At 42.1% G+C, this 19,946-nt stretch overlaps 1 protein-coding gene across 7 annotated transcripts in view; it reads right to left on the bottom strand.

The window, feature by feature from the left end:
* The window catches only part of PLXNB2 (plexin B2), a 263,445-nt gene that overhangs the window by 103,714 nt on the left and 139,785 nt on the right, over window positions 1-19,946 (bottom strand). For 5 of the 7 annotated variants that reach the window (XM_072860778.1, XM_072860797.1, XM_072860806.1 and 2 more), the window contains exon 4: window positions 15,077-15,145. In XM_072860778.1, coding sequence (XP_072716879.1) covers window positions 15,077-15,078 — 2 coding nt within the window. In that variant the 5' untranslated portion in view covers window positions 15,079-15,145. Of the gene's footprint in view, window positions 1-11,467; window positions 11,565-15,076; window positions 15,146-19,946 lie in introns of all 7 variants that reach the window. The other 2 variants (XM_072860825.1, XM_072860814.1) reach the window with 2 other exon arrangements.

Raw genomic sequence — 19,946 nt, forward strand, 5'->3', positions numbered from 1 at the left:
AACTACCTTCACCTTGTCAGTACTCAGGGGCTCTGCTCTTTTCTCATGCTCAAGCCTGTCTGGGAACCTCAGACTAAACATTATTATACTTATCTCCAGTAGAAGCTCAATCCAGGATTTCGAGCACTTAAACACAGCAGTGGGGATCTCTGCACTTAGATACCAGAGTCACCTACATTCAAGAAGAAATGCATGCCCTCGGCTGGAGGGAGCGGAGGATGGGAGCATGCGGATAATGCTGCGGTGTTTGTACAGTAGCTCCGTAGCGAGAACGCCTTTTTTAGGAATTGGGAAATCTCATTTCAGGCTGTTGAGTGCATCCGCACCCATCGCTCTGATGCTTTGCTACCAGACGCCTTTGCCCAGAGTGAGGCTCCTTGATCCAGGGCTGCACAAGAAATGCTTCACATTTATACAAACAGACTGAGGGAAACCTGACTTCCAGGGCACTGAGTTGCATGGGTGACCTGGGCTCCCTGGTGCAGGACCAGCTTGTGCATTTTACCCAGTGATGAATGCAAAATGTGCAATCCATTTTCAGAGTGGGAATCTGAGCTCCCCTCTTCCCCCTGCTGCTCCTCCCCACCCAGGGCAGGTGGGTGCCCATGTCCTGCTCCCTCTGCACACTCCCTCCACAGGCCAGGAGCTTCCAATTCTTTTTTCTGCCAAGTTAGAAAGGGCGAGGAAAGGGAGGAGTGGGCACACCCACCATAGCCTCCTCTTAGTTATCCCAATGGGAAGAAGGGGGGTTGGTTTTGATGCCTCAGGCCCCCCCCCCTTTCTCAGGCTGAGGAATGCAATGGACCCAGATCCTACGCTTCTTCAGAATGGATGTAAAGGAAAGGGCACCAGTGTCCACATTGTGTTCCTAGGACAGTGCATTTCAAAAGAAGAGAGAGTGAGCCTTGTTCCATTTTCTGCTAAAGAACAGCACTGGAGACCTGACTGTGCAAGGGTCTGGGCTGTGAAACTAAGTTTAACATGGGTATTGACCTCCATGTATCCACAAATGAGACTGGGAAAACCCCTAGAAAGGAAGGTTTCAAATACATTTTTCTCCTAAGCATTCCTTGTTAACTATTTTGGGCATTACTGCTCCGTATCCTCCTTGTTCACGAATTGTGCTTTCATGGGCTTAGCACTCCCCATGCAATAACTGGAAGAGGAGGTACCTTAATCAAGGCTGCTGATCACACTTAAATTAGTCACTGCTCTGAGCATCACAAGCCCACGTCCTTCTGGTGGTCTAGCCTTACAGCTGGTGGGCTGAGATGGTACTTTAAAAAAAGAAAAAGGGAAATAGAAAGAAAACCCACCAAAAACCCCCTCCACGTACTGGGATAGGCTGTACTTCTTATTTCAGTAATATAAAACAAAACTCCAGTGTCACACTTCCCCTGTCAGAACACAGCCTAGAGCCCCTAATTCTTCTCTCAGAAGGCAATATACTTTTACCCAGTTTCTGTTATTTCCTGCTGCTGGAGAGAACCCATTCTCTCCCAACCACTGCCGTGAAATACTCTTCTATAAAATAACTCTTCCTTGAATGTTTTCTTTTTCTCCTGAAAAAGGATTTGGGAATAGCAGGGATACAAGCACTAACCTCTTTTAAACTCTGCATCATAATCTTTATGACATGTTTTATCATCAACCACCTTTAAGCTTTTACCAGGATAACAATCTTTGCCTTTGCAATGGCTCCCACAGTAGTCTTGAGTGAAAATAGGGAGAGCTAAGACATAAGACACTAATATTAGAATTATATGGAATTAAAAAAGAGGGTTTACAGTCTGCTAAGGGAAGTCTCAGTGGTAAGCTATGAAAATGCTGGATGCTAGTGCTGTACATCAATGAACAATACTCAGAGTTCCTCAATTTACATAGGAAACGTTTTTAGTAGACACGGTACCCCTAGCTCTCAGCCACTGACTCCATCCCTCTCGCAGCTCCCGAATAAGTTTGCAAGTCCACAGATCATCAGAGCTCTTGCAGGGATAATGGCGGTGAAGACTGGTGCCTGCAGTGTGCATTTTTCGGAGTGTTGCCATGGTGATCTCCAGCACGCTCATCCCCTGAGAGCTCAGCTCAAAATTCAGAGGGAACCAAAGCAGGACAAAGAAATGACACCCAAGCAAAAGCAACAGGGAAATTATGTGTAATAAGCATACATACACACTTTCATACAGAAGCTTTCAGAAAATAGTTCTTTTTAGAACTGAGTAGTTTGTAGGAAAGAAGTGCAGTCTTCACAGTTCCAACTCTAAACCAGGATGGTCTATGGAATAAAACCAATAATTTCTAACCCTGTCTCAGCTCGTGGATCACTATTTGGTACAGGGTAAATCCTCAGCCTCTGTACTGCAAAAATCCTGATTTGTGCAGTAAGGACAGAGGACAAGGGATAACTAAGCAGATAAAAAGATAGCGATGCCTTTAATAACGTAACACTGTAGAGCTGCGACAGATCACTAGATAACCAAAATCTGACATTTACTTTTTAGAACATTACATTTCATTATTCCATGAAAACAGTTAATACAACAATTCTTAAGTATCTGAGCAATTTAAATTTTCACCAAATACTTTACATCATCTGTTGGTCCTTACGGCAGTTATACTCTCTTACTGCATTCTCAACAAAAGGGAATTACATTTGTGCGAACGTGAAAGCAACACTCTGTCAAGTGATGTACAATCTCAATATATAGTTGAGAAACCTGTTGTATGGTGCTTTCACTCCTAGCCTACAAAAGTGCTGTTATAGTGGCCATACACACAGAAATAAACCAGCAAGAAGAGACACCAAAATCTGGGCCATGTCAGATATGCCACAGTCCAGAAATAATACTAAATGAGAGTCAATCAATGTTTTGCCATTAGGCAGCATGTTTCAGTCAGAGCTTATTATCAGACACTGCCAGGCCCTTTCGTGCCTAAAAGAGCTCTGAGATCAGCTAATCCCACATAGCTTGATGCTCAGCCACTTGCGTATAGTAGTTTATTTTCCTAAAATACATTATATTCTTTTTGTTCCTACCTGGGCTTCTTATTACTGTTACAACAGACTTTGTTAGTCCTCTCCATGTCATCATCTATTAGATCTTCACATAAATACTTAATCATGTTATGAAAAGTTGCCTCCTCCCAAATGAGCATGGAGCTTTTTGGTCAGATCTGCTTTAACTTCCATCAAACCTTTCTGGGTTGGTACAGCACTAACCACTTCAGAGCCTTGCTCTGTCCCCGCTCACAAAATTTTGTGTGCAGTCTCTTGCTTATGACCGCGGGCAGCACTTTACCTGCTGCCTTTGGACTAGTGCCTGACGCTTATCACCGTGGAAGGTCACCTGCTGAGAGGATGTTCATGGACGTTTGGTTTCTTCAGCATATTCACATTCTCACAGTCCCTTTGACAATGGATATAGAAAGGGTCGTGCGGACTAAATTGCCCGAGTATCCATTTGTATGATGCACAAGAGTTTACTCAATACATGTGCCTCTCCTCACTTGGGTCCCTCAGTTAGTCTCTTTTTTGCTATCCACTCATCGAGTGAATTCTCTGTGCTTCCCCAGACTGTCACCTCCCTGGTTTTCAAACTAGCACAGGATCAACAACTGCTGGCTGGAGGAAGGGCTGAGGGAGAGACCCAACTACAGTCTTTGGTATTTATAATTTTATCTTTAGCTCCTTCTCTCCCAAAGGGTGCTGACGCCCGCCTTGAGCAGCCTCCATGTATTTTAAGCTTTCTTGATCTCCTTTAACAGTGACTGATTTATTTCTAGCACATACTGGTATTTCTGCTAAATTGTAGGGACAGAATTTGAACTTTAACAAGATCCCTACAAAATCACTGATTGCAGCAGGCATAATATTAGGGTTCTTATGCACTCATACCTTGATCCCTTCAGGGAAGAGGTTTTATTTACCACAAATAAAGATGAAGGCTGACAGACAGCCTTCAAATCAAAGCACAAGCCAGAAAATGTCTGATTACTCCCGGAAGCAGCATTTAACAGCTTAACTTAGTCTTTATTTAGATATTATTTTGCATATTTCACCCATAATGAAAACAAACTTGTCGTGAACAAAATCATTTGGTAATCTAATTTATCAAGATCACTCACACACTGACAGACACGAATTTTAATAAAATTTGCACTTATGAGATCAATTTGTACTCATTTGCGTCTCTTAGATGCTTATGCCTTTTCCAGGGCTGGTGAATGGAAATTGAGACCCTAGTGCAATTCCAACCACTTCCAGAAAACATAGTTGTATGCTGTAATGTGCATCTGCTTAGGGAATTTACTTAAAAGGCTCTACTTTCCTTACTGTAACAGCATGCACTCTACCACCCACTACTTGTATGACAATATTTTACAAGGATACTGTAAATCTTTAAAGCATGGGGACGAATTAACTACACAGGGGCTGTCAGATATTTACCTTGCCCAAGAACGTTAGATGTATTAGATTAATGCCAAAGACAATAAATGTAGTTCAACTTCAGTAAAGGAGTTGGCAGAACAAGACAAGAAGCATCACTGCAGAGATGCTTGCCTCAAAATCATGTGTTGCAAAACATCAAATGTGCCCCCCCCCTTCCCTTTCCTCTCCCCAGTTATTCAGTGATTGTGGTCACAGGCAAGGCTCCTGTCAACTGCTTAACAGACACATGAGGAAGATCACAGAATGCCTAATACCCCACTTGGGACACCTTCTTCTTCCTCTACTGTTCCACAAGGTCAGAGTTTCAGTTTTATCTAGTGAATCTGACAGCAAGCAGCTTGCCCCTCTCTCCACAGGCTGTCCTGCCATTCATTTCAAAGAAAGATCTTGGTTAAATGTTATACTTTGCCTAACATCTGGGCAGAACAGTTGCTATCTAGTTCATCACTAGAGAGAATCTATGTTGCCTCTAAGTGCACTAGTCCCTTGCTCTGAACAGAAAGTCTCTGCTTTGGGCTGGTACTGGCATGCAAGAGGTGGTGAGAAGACACTCATGGAGCTGCTCCAGCAGGATCTACCCATTTTTCAGCTCCTGGCCAGGCTAGCTTTCAGCTCTTGCTTAGGCTTGAGGTTTGGTTGCACCCATACTTGTGCCACCCATGGAAGTGGCAGAAACAAGCAGCTAGGGGAGATGCGAGAACCAACCTACCTTGTTCGGCAACAGCATGAACTGGTACCCAATAAAGTGACTGTATAAACATGTCCTGACACAATTTAAGTAAAACACCTTCAGTAGGTTTCCTACAACTGGAGAAAGAAACGCTGCCTCTCACCTTGTCAAAGACAAGAGACAGACAGGCTTGCTGGGAGAGGATGTTCTTTCCTCTTCTTTCATGAGAATAAACGCCTGCTTTTGTATAAGATTACTATTTTCAGGGTACAGCATTTGCTTACAATAATGTTAGCACATTCAATTTTCCTCAAGTCGTGCAAAATAGATGTATTTGAACATTTTCTTTTCTTTAGTTTTTTGTTTCCATTCCCCATCTACGTCATTTACTTGTTCTTTTCCTCCTGGTCCTATATATACTTCAAAGACATATTTTCAAAGAACAATTTCTCTCAGCATGGCTTGCCCCCCAGCTGTAAAAGCTTTGCTCACATATACCTCCCTTAGGAGAGATAACTTCTTTGCATAGAGCCCCTTTAGGCAACATCTGTAATCATGCAAACAGGTAGAATGTTCCCATGTGGCACAGCTCAAGAAGGAAGCATACACATCCTGCAAAGCAAACCCAGGGTAGCACCACAAATATTTATACACCAGATAAAATCCAGATCCTGCAGCTTGGACCGCAATAAACAAACGCTATCAGAAGAATTCACATATGGATGGACACCCTGACTTGAGTTCACCCAAGGGTATGAAAAACCTGGGAATGCAATGAATCAGCTCATCCCTGGGTTACTGACCACACACACCTTCCCTTCCTAGCACCATCCTGGCCTTTGAACAGGATCTCCTTGGCTTTGTGACCAAGCAGACCTCCCTACAGTCATTCCAGTTCTGGATACTTCTGATGAAGCACTGCCAATCAATGCCACTGCAGAGCAGAGACCAAACTAGTCCAGTTTCTCCTGTACAGAATGATATAGCTCATGCTTTCTAAAGATGCTGGCTATAAGAAGTACTAAAGGACTTCAGGAATCTGCTCCACCACCCCTGACATCAGCTGTACTGTACGTTTCTGCTCGTTACAATGGAAACGGTATTGTGACCCTTTTTTTCCCCTCTATGAATACCCTGAAGAGCCAAATGGCCAGTAGCCTGTGGTGGAGAATTTCGGATGTGGAACTGATGCTGAGGATGCCAAAGTCAAAACTGTGACGCAGCTTTCTGTTCTTAGTGAGGGTCCCCCCCGGCATCCCCTGCGGTGTCATCAGGACTTCTTAGACATGCAGTAAGAGGATCTCGGTGGAAAACACTTAAAGAAAGGACGGTAAGAAGAGGGTGTCAGAGTAAAATCCCCATAGCATTGCCCATAACAGGTACCATGATTTGTGAAGTCATCTTTTCCACAGGAGGGGAAAAAACATTTGTTTTTAGAAATAAAGCTTGAACACAGCTCTGTGTTTATATAAGAAAAATAACCAGCCAGAGCTCTCAAAGCAATGCACACTTTCTGCCTCATCAGTGCAACCAGTACCATAATTCTTCCTCCAGGTTAAAAAATAAACCAAACCAACCAAGCTCTAAAAAACATGCTTTTTGAAAACATAGGTCTAGCTTTGAAGAAAACCATGGCAGGTCCCTTCAGCTGTCTGGAAACTTCCAGATACATTTTAAAAAACATACTAGCTGTGTACAAACACAAGAGTTGCAATGTTTCGCAAACTCAGAAGTTCCCAGGAACTGTAATTTAATACGATTCATTTAACTAGTCACAAATTAAACTGATGCAATTTTAAGGAAAACCAGCAAGGATAAACAAGACTGTATTTTGAGTGTCCCTGGAAGACTTCTGTTTATGAAGTCATTGGCTTACTGACTGACAATGAGATATTTCCTACCTAAAACTAGATATTTTTACTTCTTGACATTACTTCATGACATTGTGCTTGATCAAATTGAGTGCTGCAGTAACAGGACACTAGACTATTGTCTAGCTGTCCAAAGGAACAGCTATTTTTTAAATATAATGTCTTTTGCATGTAGTGCATTAACTGAATCAAATAAGGTTGAGGCTTGCCTTGAATTTAGCCTTAAAAAATTATTAAGCAGAAAAGTATTTAATTCTTACTTTTATCTTTGTTAAATCCTTTAATTAAATATAACATTAATTGAACTAAAGATTATTATTGAGCTTTTTCTCAACTAATACATTTAAATGCATTAAAGCAGGGAGAAAAACAAAACAAGAACACAAGCTGGGCTTATAAACAGATTCATATAAACAGCATTAAAAAAGTAACACCCTGAGAGCACAGGGCATTTTTTCATGTTTGCTAGCACAAAAGTAACAGCAAAGGTTAAGAGCAGTGGGGGTGGCGTATTCCATACAAATCAACATGTTAATGCAAACCGTTTCCATTTAGCAAAGCGACATACCAGTTCACCTAAGACAATTGCTTAAACAACATCGTTGCTATCATAAAGCAAGAGGATGCAGGGCAGGAATGGCGCAGAAGTCCTCAAACTGCTAGCTATGAAGAGACCTGTAACGCCCCTGCAGCCAGGCTGTTCCAGCACCAAACCCACGGGGATCAGCAGCATCACGGCTTCAAATAGGCTTTTGCAGAAGCCCTGGTCTGAAAGCCGTGGAGTGAGAGCCCCGTGCAGGGAGCTGGGAGCAGCTGAGGTGAGGGGGGTGGCACTGCCCTGCTTCCCCCAAGGAGATCCCCCCAAAGCCCTACTCCCCAGGTTCTGTAGGCTGTGCGTCAAAAATTAATTAGACCTGAAATGAATGGAGCCTCCTAAAATTGTTCGTTTATTAGTAATTGCACAGTTGCTACAGGCATAGCATTCAGAGGCTTCCCCTGTACCAACAAGCAGACAGCAGCAAGATCATGAGCAAAAAAAGCAGTGCAACAGTGCCCTTACCTGTGCCTGTTCACACTAGGATTGTTCACACTGGTATCATTCACTCATTTAAAATTAAAAAGAAGGGGGGTGAGGAGGCAGATTTCACCAACTCCAACATCGGCAGTCCCATGAAAGGGCTCACTTTGGCCAGGAATCAAAGGTATATGGAGACAAAGCTAATGTAGCATCCGAAAATGACACTAAAAACGATATTCAAACTCCAGAATCAATGCTACATTCAATGCCAACAACTGATTTCCAAGAGTTTGCTCTAAGTCTGCAATACATTTATTTTTCTAAGCAGGGTCAATTCTCAATTTTCGTTGCCAGACAGAACAAGAAATTTGGTGCCAATATTCTCACTTCTGTCTGAATAATACCCCAACGGGCATCACAACCTGCTTATTCTGTAAAAACCTGTGGGCTGACACACTGAGTTGAGAGTGTTACAGGTGTCCATCCACCTCTTAGTCCCACTGTGGATTAGGAGAAGGAAGAAAGCTGTTATAACATGGGTGATAACCAAGCAGTTGTATTCACCAACCTTTACAGGAGGAAAAGGAGGACAGTTCAGGCTGGTACCTTCAAATTTCTCAGTGAATCTCCTCCTTGCATTCCCCCAAAACTGAGATAACCCCAAAACTTCAAATTCGGCTTTAGTAGGACAAAGAACTGATGCAAAGCCCTATTTTACTACATCCAGCTTTTCTACTTGCTTTCGCCAGGCTTGGGTAAACTGCTTTTTGCTTTCTCTTGATCTCCCCAGGATGCAGCAGCCCTTGCCAAAAATAACTACATTTTAATTTTCCTTCACAATTCCCTTGCAGAGGTCTGCACTGTTTTAATGCTGTAGCATCACATATCCTTTTAATCCCTGCCTACACATTTTAACATTTCAAACGCATGATTATTTATAAACGAAAAGCCACCAGGGCTTTGGTGAGGTAAAATGGTTTAGTGGGGACTGAAACTGGGGAGGGGGGAGAGGGGAGGGTGAGTCATCATTTTCTGGTTTTAATCCTTCACTCCTCCTCTGTTTTGGGCTTTGTTATTAGCAGTAGCGCTTATTCACTTGAGCAGGGCCAAGACAGCAAACAACTCCTCTGAATTGGAAAGCCAGACAATTCCAACTCCTAATTCAGCTGTGCACGCCTGCTCCAGGCTGTTCAGACCCTTGAGACTCCTTTTTGTAGCCTAGGCTTTTCCCTCCTTTAACTGCCAACCCATCGATGGCCTTTGGCTGGGGTTTTGTCCGTTCCCACCTGCTCCTGCAAGAGGGAGAACAGACTGGGATGGAGTGACGCCATCCTTAAGTTTTGTGCTGTATTCAGGGCTGGGCATTGCCACACCGAATGGAGCAAACAGGTTACAAAAACTGTTTGCACAGACAAAGCAAGGCACTTGAACACCACCACCGCTCCAACTAAAACACCACTTGGAAACAAGTTGCACTGCATACTGAAGGGGAGACAGCACTTGTTCAAAATCCCCTCTCCTTTTCGGTCGTTGTTCAACAGGGCAGCAAAAAAAAATTGTTCTCCAGCCCAATTATACCACTCTGCTGATGCTGTAACAAAAGGAGAAAGAGCCATGACAGAAATAACAAGGTAACCTGCATCTCTAATGGAAGCAACAGCAGGAGGTAGAAAAATTAACTGCCATCACACACCATTTTTCTCCCCACTTCAAGCACCCTCTCCCTCTCTAAACACTCCTATACACACACCTTCCTGCAGAAAAAATCTCTAAAGACTGACCCTCCCAAGCCCATCTATACCTCATGCCTTCTGCAGCTCCACTGAGAAACAACCTTTTGCCTTAAGCTATGAGAGCTGGGCAGTGCAGGAGCCCGAGTCCAGCCTGGGAAGTGACAGCATGCAAGTGCCGGCTCTAGACTTTTTAGGGATGCTTAAGTTTGGAAAAAGCCTTAAGTGTGGATGCCTTAGGTTCAGATGCCATACCCACGTTTCTGTACCAAAATACTTGCACTTGGTTTCAAAAGTGTGAATACTCTCGAGCTCCAAGTATAATTTAGGACAACTAAGAATATGCCGAACCTCTGAGAATTAGACTAGTTATTTCAGTAAATTAACTAGGTAGCAACTGCGAAAATGCTGATGTTAGACAGTATTTCAGCTTCCAGGGCTATAAATGGGTATAATTTTTACTTACCTGACAGGTGTGTCATGAGAATTAGCTAATATTGACACTTTGATCTTTAAAATGCTTTGTCAAGTATTAATTAAGGAAGGATCATTTTGCATTTAAAATAGGTAGTATTTTGAAGTTGAATTTGTCTCCATCCCTCTCCTAAAATGGTAAATAATCTACTGTTTGTTTTTCTATGTGTTCCCCAGGAGATTATTTCGGAGAAGTATGAGAAACAGACTGACATGGGGATCTATGTTTCAAGGAAGATGAATGGATACTCCTAAATAAAAAGCTGTGTTTTGCTGCAAGAATCTTCTCTTCTGTGGGTCTTGTAGCCAGACTTGTAGACTTAGGTCAAATGTTACTAAATGCAGGGAAAAGGACACCTCCACCCCCCAATAAACCACCTTTTTATAACTAACCTACTAGTATTTTTTACAAGACAGGTCTCAAAGTGAAGTTTGAAAAGTTCGTAACACGGAGATATTCAAGTACTGCATCTACTAGTAAAGCATGGCCTCATTTCTCCATAGAGGGAAAGGTGCCAACATATGGGCAAAACTCTACTGCAGTTTCATCTGTAGCCAGTGATATGAACTACATCCAAAGCTGCATGATGCTTTTGTTAGATGGGTCACTCATGTAGGCTGCTGCCAGAGAAGGATGGAGAGCCAAGGCTTGCCTGTGGAGCCAGATCTCTCCCAGCCACTCTGTGCTTGATAATAAGGACAGGACTTTCACCATGGGCACCCTTGTCGCAAAGATCTAGCGGCAAAGGCATGACATTTGGCCTTTACATGGCCCAGTGATTATAAACCCAGATTAGAGGGAAATAAAAGATTGTACTTGATAGCATATGGGAAAGCAGCAGCATAAGTCTCCAAATAAGCTGCTCTGCACACTCCAGAGAGATCATTATGCAGGGCTTTCCTGTGGTTGCTACTGCTGGTGGCTACAGCCTGACCTGGTGTCACAGGCTACTTGTGCTGGTAGTGCACAGACATCGTGTCTCCTGGAGCCGCACTATTTTCCTTACTGTCAGACAGGCAACACAGGGAAGACAGAGCCGAAGGGAAAGAAACAAAGACGGGACACAGGTATGGGAAGAGATGCCAGAAAGCACATGCATGAAGATAGATGCAACCCCTGTATAGTCCCCCCCCGAACATCCTTTAGGACCTCAGGGTGACAACAGCAGAAATTCTGTGAGAACATTTCGAAAAGCCCACGTCTCGTTCTCGCCCACTGCCCAAAACATGCAGAAGATACTGAACAAATGTTACCTGATGTTTCGGTGACTTAAGTCCTATGGATCTAAAGATGAGTCTCAGAGGTGATTCTGGGGACTCAAGTCTGACTGATTGTCATATCTAGAAAAAACTAGAATTAAAGTTCCTTATGCGAATCCTTCACGATAGTCTCTATGATGGGAGACTTTTTCCCCTGTTCCCCTGCCTCATTTCATGCACAGCATAGACATTACTTAATGAACTAGCAGCTCTTCAATATTTATTTTTCTCCTCATTATCCAGTGTGGTGCTATGCCTTATTTACCATGCTATCCAAATGCTGCTGAGAATTATTTATACCATTCACAATATAGGAACCAAGTTCTTATAAACAAACATTAATTTTACAATACCCAGCTGGATCCTGAAACTAAGGTGGGCATTTTGGGGATGGGCACTGTTTTTGAGCAACTACTATATAATCCTAGAAGTCTAAAAAGCATCTCCATAGACTTTCCAGAAAGAACCTGCCTACCAGCAAGCAGAGCTTAGTGACAGCACGTGACATGACACAGTCCTCACCCTTCACAAGGCTGTTTGAACCAGGCTATTTACAGTGCCAGTGCACACATTTTACATAAGAAATACTGTTGAGAACAGTGAACACTCAATGCTACATTAAGAACTTGTTCCAGGGATCTCAGATTACTAGATGTGCAGTGAGAACCTAATTTTGGTATCTAATTAGGGCTGGGTGTTCTTGCCCCCCCTGCCCTGTGCACTTTCCTGCCTGTGCTCTACTTGATGGTGCCTGCTCCTGATTCCCTAAGGTACACACTCCCCTTCCTTCTCCTTGCAGTCACTGCCTCAAGTTTATTTTGATGTTTCATCAGTATAATGCAATACAATTAGCAGCTTATCATCCCCTCCAGTCCATTTTACATTTTTCCTAGCCTTTCCCTACTTTTTTAAGGGGGAAAAAAACCCTTGCTCTCTCCATCTCCTCTCTCCTCTTCACCAGGTGAAGAAACACAGCAAACCAGCATTTCACTGGATTCCTCCAGCATCCCAACTTTGGCTTTCAGCTCTATGAAAGGTCAGTCCAGAAGTTCGTTGGAAGAGAATGAGGAAAAGGAAGTTTCTGCAAGTTTATTCCACCTTCTGGCTTTATGGGTAACCAAAGCCAAAATCCTACCAGCTATCCTACCAAACCATTATAATGTATTGAAACCCAAGTTTCATATTTAATTTTCAATTTTGACTAAACCAAAAATTTTTAACAAATATCTCTGGATGCGCTACACATCAAAATGGATGATTGTAAGAGGAGGTGCTGGATTTCATAGTTTCAGGGCTCTGCCTCCAGTTTATGAGTGACTGCAGGTAAAGCCAATGCTTCTCTTGGTTCTCATTAAGTGCTTTGTTCCTTCTCTTGGGCTCTGCTGACTTTTTATATGAGAATGTCTCCACAGCCACTTCTGTGATACAAAACCAAAAGTAGATATGAAAAGGTATTTTCTCCTCTCCACATAAACTTGTTAATTTGGTGTTACTGCAAGAATCCCAGCCAACGTGAGGCCAATTAATTTTTGAAAATTATTCAAGTTTAGAAGGATAAATCTGTAATTTAATGTCAGATAGCTGCAAGAGCCAGATCAAGAAGAAGTTTTCCATTTAGAAGCTCAGTCTACACATGCACAAAATTAAAATATCAGAAAAATAATATCTATTGGAGATCATATTTATTTTTACATCAAGGATAAAGTGCTAGTATCCATCTCTCCACAAGGATGTGTTTATTTCTCTGCCAGTTTCATGACCAACTAATAATCACGTTGTCAATAGTCTACTATTGACAGCTCCCTGAAATACAGCTCTACTTCATGTCTTTTATTTGTTTTCACATACATATATATATGAAGTGACATTTTAACTAGGCAGATATCTTTTATAATTTAACCCATACTCAAATGGTGCTCTCCTGCTGAACAGGCACTTAAAAGACTACAAACAAAACCCAAATATTCTGCTTATTTCACAAAAAATGGGAACTGAAGATAACAGTACCTCTTCCCAAGTTTGCCCAGGAGAAACCGTTGAAGATGGAGTTGGTGAGAATAATGTGAAAGTAACTCAAGAAAAACTTTTACATGTACAAACTCATCACACACACGTGGAATTGTTTAAGAAGTGCCACCAGCCTGAACAAGGTCACTGGAGATGTACTTCTAGGACCCTGAAGCAACTAAAACTAACTGGTCCCAGTAAATGCCTTCAAATTTTGTTTTGTTTTGTTCAATACACACCGGAAGGTTTTAAGGAATTTATTTTATATCTTATAAGCCTATATAGGTTTCAAGCTGGGCCAGATACCAGTAATGTAGAGAGTCAATGCCCAGCCTAGTCTGTAAATCTTTAGCTTACGTTCATTGTTGTCAAATCTGAGTATCTTCATTTCAAGCAACGCCGTATCAGTAGACAACTCTATATAAACCAGACAGCATTTCACAATGTTCCTGCAGTATCTCACTGTTTCAGTACTATTGGTCAGTTAGTAATTTTAGAAGACAAGTTTATAAAAGCCCAAAGGCTAAAATTAAAACTGTTCCAGCTTGTTAGACATTTAAGACAGGATCCCCGTCCTATTTGACATCTAAGTCATGAATTCTGTACTTTATCCGGCATTTGGAAAGGCTTAGTTGACTGCTTCCAAACTCATCAGGCAGGCTCTGGGAAAAGGAAGGTGAGATCATGGGAAAAATGCAATATGAAAAAATACTGGAATGAATCCGTGGCAGCTAGAAGTTCATGACTATCACTACCCTGCACACCAGAGCCACTCAAAGCCTCCTGGGGTATGACTTGCAGAGATACGGCTTTGCTTCGCACACAAATATGTACGTACATATACACATGTGCATGCACACAGTTAAGGAGTTCACATTACTATGAAATACAGCTAGGGAAAGCAATTACTTTAAGAAAAATAATGGGGTATTCACCAGGAAAGTAACAATTTCAAAAGGGTCTAGAAAATGAACCAAAGCTCTTATTGTTAGAGAACTATTGACTCCAGGTTTGAAAAAGTGACCTCAAGTGAGCAATGATGCACTTAGCCTGGAACTTGCAGCCGCGGTATTTCACTCTAAATTGAATTGCCAATCCACAGTGCAATCTTCTTCTACTATAAACTCACATCTTTGGGGCAAGTACACAGAAAAATACTATATACTAGCTGCATTATTCCAAGTTAGACTAAATTCCTCTGGAAATGGAAAATATGTCCGCATTACAGAATTTAAGGATCCCCATGGGCATTTATACAGGGGTAGTGGCTTTTTTTTTTTCCCTTTTAAGGGCACTTAGTGACAACTTCATGTTGACATTTTTCCTGCAAACAGTTCATAAGCATGCAAATAACTAATAGCATGTGGCCCCATTAAAAGCATTTAGGTACGTGTAGCCTCCAGACCCATACTGAAAATCACATAACAGACGTTTTATACCTCACACACATACACACAATGCTCAGATCCAGCATTTTCACCATACTAAAAGTGGTCTTTTTGGTAAATTAGGCTGCCAATTTAGCATGATTTACAATATCACCAATGTCAATGGTTTGCAAACATACATAATTGACACATGCTGTGAAATACTTACATTCACTTTTCCACTAAGTCTTCTTCACTACAATCAAGTTATTTTCCAGGACAGTGTTTTATCTTCTTACTAAATAAAAGAAGGCAGCAATTAAAAATATATTCACATGCATTAAGCTATGCTCAATCACCTTAAATTTATGAACTTTAAAATCTAGTGTCCCATAAACTTGTATTTTGTTTATATATAGTCAATTTTATTACATTTTAAACACAACTTTAGCACACCATAACTTTCAATCCTGAGGCTAAATGGGGCAATGTTCTGTATTTCAATAGCTGCTCAGATAATAAATCAGATGGACAGTTGCTCACAGATGTACAACTAATTACTGAAGAACTGAGAGCTCAACTGATATATTACCAGAAAGAATGCCTGGCGTTACAGATGGGGTATTGTATGATTTGGCACTCCTTTAGCTAGAGCTTGAACACGCTATTATCAATGGCAGTAGTCAGCACCTCCCACGATCAAACATTTAAGAATGGAAGAGAAACAGTGTCTGTCCCTCTAGGGAAGGATAAAATACCATCTGATATTCTTTAACATCACTGTATATAACAAAGTGATAAAAAAGTGTTCATGTAGATTGTTCAACATGAATGCGAAGATGACAACTGTCCTCAAAAAAATATCCCAGTCAATAGACACAGTGAGAGCTGAATGCCCCAACCTGTTTCTCACACACAGTTATTTCTCAGTTACTTTTTGGCAAAGCATGCGATGCCCACTCAAACAGTTTGCAACGAATGCCGAGACATGCACTAGAAAGATCACTGCATGGCACTTCCCAGGGGAGAGAGACCTAACACCTGGCAAAACCCACCACCTTTTCTCCAAAGCCATCTCATCTCCTCATTCATCTCATCTCAGCTGAACCTGACTTTGAGACTTGCCTAACACTGGCTCTCCAGGGAGGTAAGACACAAACATCAGCAGGGCTTTTATTTTCCCTTCGTGTTCCTTGAGGCTGCCCAGTACTAAACCAAGTTTATTTTATTAATGTTCAATGGGATTTAATCTCTTGTTTGCATTCCCCACATCTAGTTGCTGTGGTAACACATTCTTTAAGACTATGTACCTTCATCTCTTCCCAGGGAAAAGCTGTTTGAGGGAACCTGCACCCTCACTGGGTGGAGGATGAACATGGATACTCAGCAAAATCGTGCGATGAGGGACATGGGAGAAGAGCTGGGTGAGATATTTAGACCACAGCTGCATGATATGGCCTAAGTGGAGAGTGTAGGCTTGGACTGGGACTGAGGGAAGTCATAGGAGGGGAGTGTAAGTAAAGCAGCCAACCCAAGAGACAGACAAAAATTTTAGACTTTAGGACCTAAGGGAAAGGGCAGATTTCTTTCTATGTCTTACTGATAAAGGGAAAACCAGATCTGGTGCAACTTAAGCATATAAAGGAAAAGGAAATACAGAAGGAAAAGCAAGTGCAAAGGGATGTGAAAGATCATGATACTGTCAACAACAGCCAAGAAGGAAGGAGGTGGAGGTAGTCAGCAAGGAAACAAGACTTCATCCTGCTGAGGAGTTCCCTTTATACATCCTTGTTGCCCTTCTCCTTTAGAGCATTTTTGCAAGCATTGTTGAATGGTGATTTAGGCATGTCTTGCACAGTTGGTTCACATCTCAACTTTGCAGATGCAACAACTGAAGTGCGTGGAAATTAGTATTTGGCTGAGCCTGGAAAAGGAATCGAATGCTGTCAGCCCTGACTGTTGTGTCCAGCCAGTTATACCCCAGTAATAAAGGTATGTCCCCTGTTAATAACATCAGAAATTTATTTATTGGGAAAATAGGTTCAACCATAAACCAGGCACTGGCAGAGAGTCATCGGACTACTTATGTGTCAGTTCTCACATGGGTACACCAGGCATTTTAGTCCGTAGCTGGTAATCAGCTGTGCCAGAGAATGATGCTACCAAACTGTACTCAATTTTCTGTGTTATAAAATAGGAAGCCTTTTTCATAAGAGGCTTGGGACACGAGCCAGAAATCTCACTCACTGTCTCCCTATTTATTCAGACTGAGTCATTAGATTTTCCAGGTTTCTCCACTCAAATGGCACGCTACTTTGGCTAGGTTTAGATGGACACAGGTGGTACCATCTGCCGCAAGGCTTCCTCGTTTTGTTTGGGTTTGTTTTTTCCTTTTACCTCCTGCTCATAGCACAACAGCTCTTTTTCAGTATCTTACACTGGAACACCACGAGGAACTGGTCTTTCAGCTGGTTTGGACAGCTGGCCAGTCAAAATGGACTGCTTGAACTAAAGGAACTAAAATACACATCGCTATCACAGGCCCTCTGACAGCTGGAGACTCTCGCAGACTGACCTGAAGTTAAAAGAAATTAGATGACATAGAGGAGTTGTTCTTTAAAGCGGATAGAAACCATGAGCACAAACAGAGCAAGTGGGTAGGGGGATGCTCACACAAGCTAACTTCAGTCTAACAAGGTTGATCTTCCTGTTTCTTCTCTCTCTACTGGCTTGACAGAAAGGGTCCTGCCATGGATCACCTTCTGGAGGAGAAATCAATCTTCTCTGAGCTGCTTTTTGGAGGAGACTCCCTCTCCCCTCCATAACCCGCAGAGGACAGCAGGAAGATTATTGCCGTTAGACTACATTTAGCTCTTATCCTGTCCCACCCCAATCTGAATGCGCTTAACTGCTCCCACCTTTCATGACACAATTTCTGCATTTCAAATCAAAATACTCCTTTAGGACGAAAGGACGAAGACCACCGTGGACATGTCATGCAGTTAAGACCATCAGGACAAGTCAAGAACCCAGCAGAGACAGGACAACTGCAAACAACCTCCCCATCCTGCAAGCGCCCTCTCCCTCATCAGGCGGCTGTGCCTCTGTATTTAGGGTGAATGCCTCAGATACCATCATTTCAAAAAGATAATAAACTCAGGCTGATCAATTGTGTCTAAGCGCAAAATTTTCCAAGTGGGTAACACACTGCCCTGGCGCTGTGCCTGCCGGGGGGATCGTGGCTTCCAAAAGCTGCATGGTACAAAGTGCGGCACTCGTCCTGCGGCACCTAAAGCTGACACTGCCGTTAAGGACGAGTAAGAACATATTGAGTGCTTTTTGCTTACTTCTAGAGCTAAAAACACATTTCTTTGAGGGAGGCTTTTGTTTGTTTGTTAGAAAGGGCAGGCACTGGGTCAGCGACAGAAAGTTGTACTATCCGGTTCCCAGACACAGACCTTATTCCCCCGAGCCTTCAGCTATAAGTAACATATGGAGCAGATACTTTTCCTATAGGCTTTTATACACCCATGGAACTTTTATCCGGCTGTTGAGCTAACAAGCACAGTGCACTCGATAGGACGGAGCATGCAGGGTAACACTACATACTGCTTTTTTGAGCTTAATTTTGAAAATGGATCTGCACGTTTCAGTGCTGGGAAGGCTACGTTACAACACTGAGATCATGTCCATATGGAAACAGGATATAGAATTTACTATTAAAAACTTTAGGGTGATATCAAATGTCAGCTTAAGACTCTAAACATTGCAGTGTATTTACATCTCTAATTAACTCTGTATCACACTATTACACTCCAATATCTGGCCAATGCTGTGTCTTCCCTGACCTTCAGCTCTTCAGCTTACGTTGCTCTTGCTCATCTCCATTCTGCCCTCTCCACCTCCTTGACCTCAGAGACACCCACTCCACTTCTAGCACATGAACTCCAGGGTTTTATTACTGACTTCCTTTCTGTCTCCTCCACTTGGCTACCTCGGGCTTAGTATCCTTGTTGTCTCGAAGCTGCTCTACCTTCAATACACTTAAATCTGATACTGCTTAAATTCTTTGGGTTTTTTTTCTTTGGCTTCCAGTCAGTCCCACATCCTTTTGACCTCAACTTTATGCACTATGAAAAGACCAACTTTGACCAACTCTGTGCAAAAATTAACAGAATATTAAAATAATAATGGAAGTGTTTAATATTGCCAGATATACCTCAAAAGAACAACCGCTTTCACTCAGCCTTTTCATTTTGCTCTTCCTGTAGTTTGCAGCGCAAAAAGGAAGAAAACAAAAATAGAAAAAGGAAAAAACCACACATGCTGGAGTTTTCTGTTCTTAAAATTTAAAATTTTCAGAACAAAATCTGAGTTTCACAGATACACTATAAGAACCAAGACCAGCATAACCCAAAACTGAAACCCAATAATTTGTGCTCCATTACCCTTTCTGAATATCCTTCACTTTAGTCTAAGGAGACTAAATACCTTATCACTTTATAGACTTTTCCAGAGAGATTTCTTAACTACAGAATTAAACACACTAACCACAAAGTACTTCTTTCCCTGCTGTCCCTTCTGACCAGCCTAGAAATCCTATCTGCTCTTTCAACAGTATTGCACCGCAAAGATCAAACAGCAAGAACGCTACCCTGTGAACTGCCAACAGGTTGAGATCCAGCATCTCGCATATTAGGGCAAGAATCGAAGCAAGCATCAGTGGAGGAGTGGTGAGTAGCACTTTTTCCAGCCTCTTCAGATTGTCATTTATCAAACCTTACAACTGATATTGGACAAAATTGTTCCCTGCCTTGTCACTCACATAAGGCAACAGGGCTCCTCTCTAACCAGCAAGGTGCTGAGCCAGCACCGAATGCTGATCCATACTTGTCAAGCTGCCTGGCCACTCGGCATAAGGATTTAATCCAATGCAAAGCAACAGAGAAGCAACCCCAATTTCTCAAAAGCTATTTGAGAAACTCTTCAACCTCACTTTCTCATCTTCCAACACCATATTTAGCTTGGTAACTTTACAAGAGTAAGGGCACCAAGAAATCATAGCCATAAGTTTTAAGCCTTTGCAGAAAAAGCTATTT

The sequence above is a fragment of the Ciconia boyciana genome, chromosome 1 (genome assembly GCF_034638445.1).
Source record: "Ciconia boyciana chromosome 1, ASM3463844v1, whole genome shotgun sequence".
NCBI lineage: Eukaryota > Metazoa > Chordata > Aves > Ciconiiformes > Ciconiidae > Ciconia > Ciconia boyciana.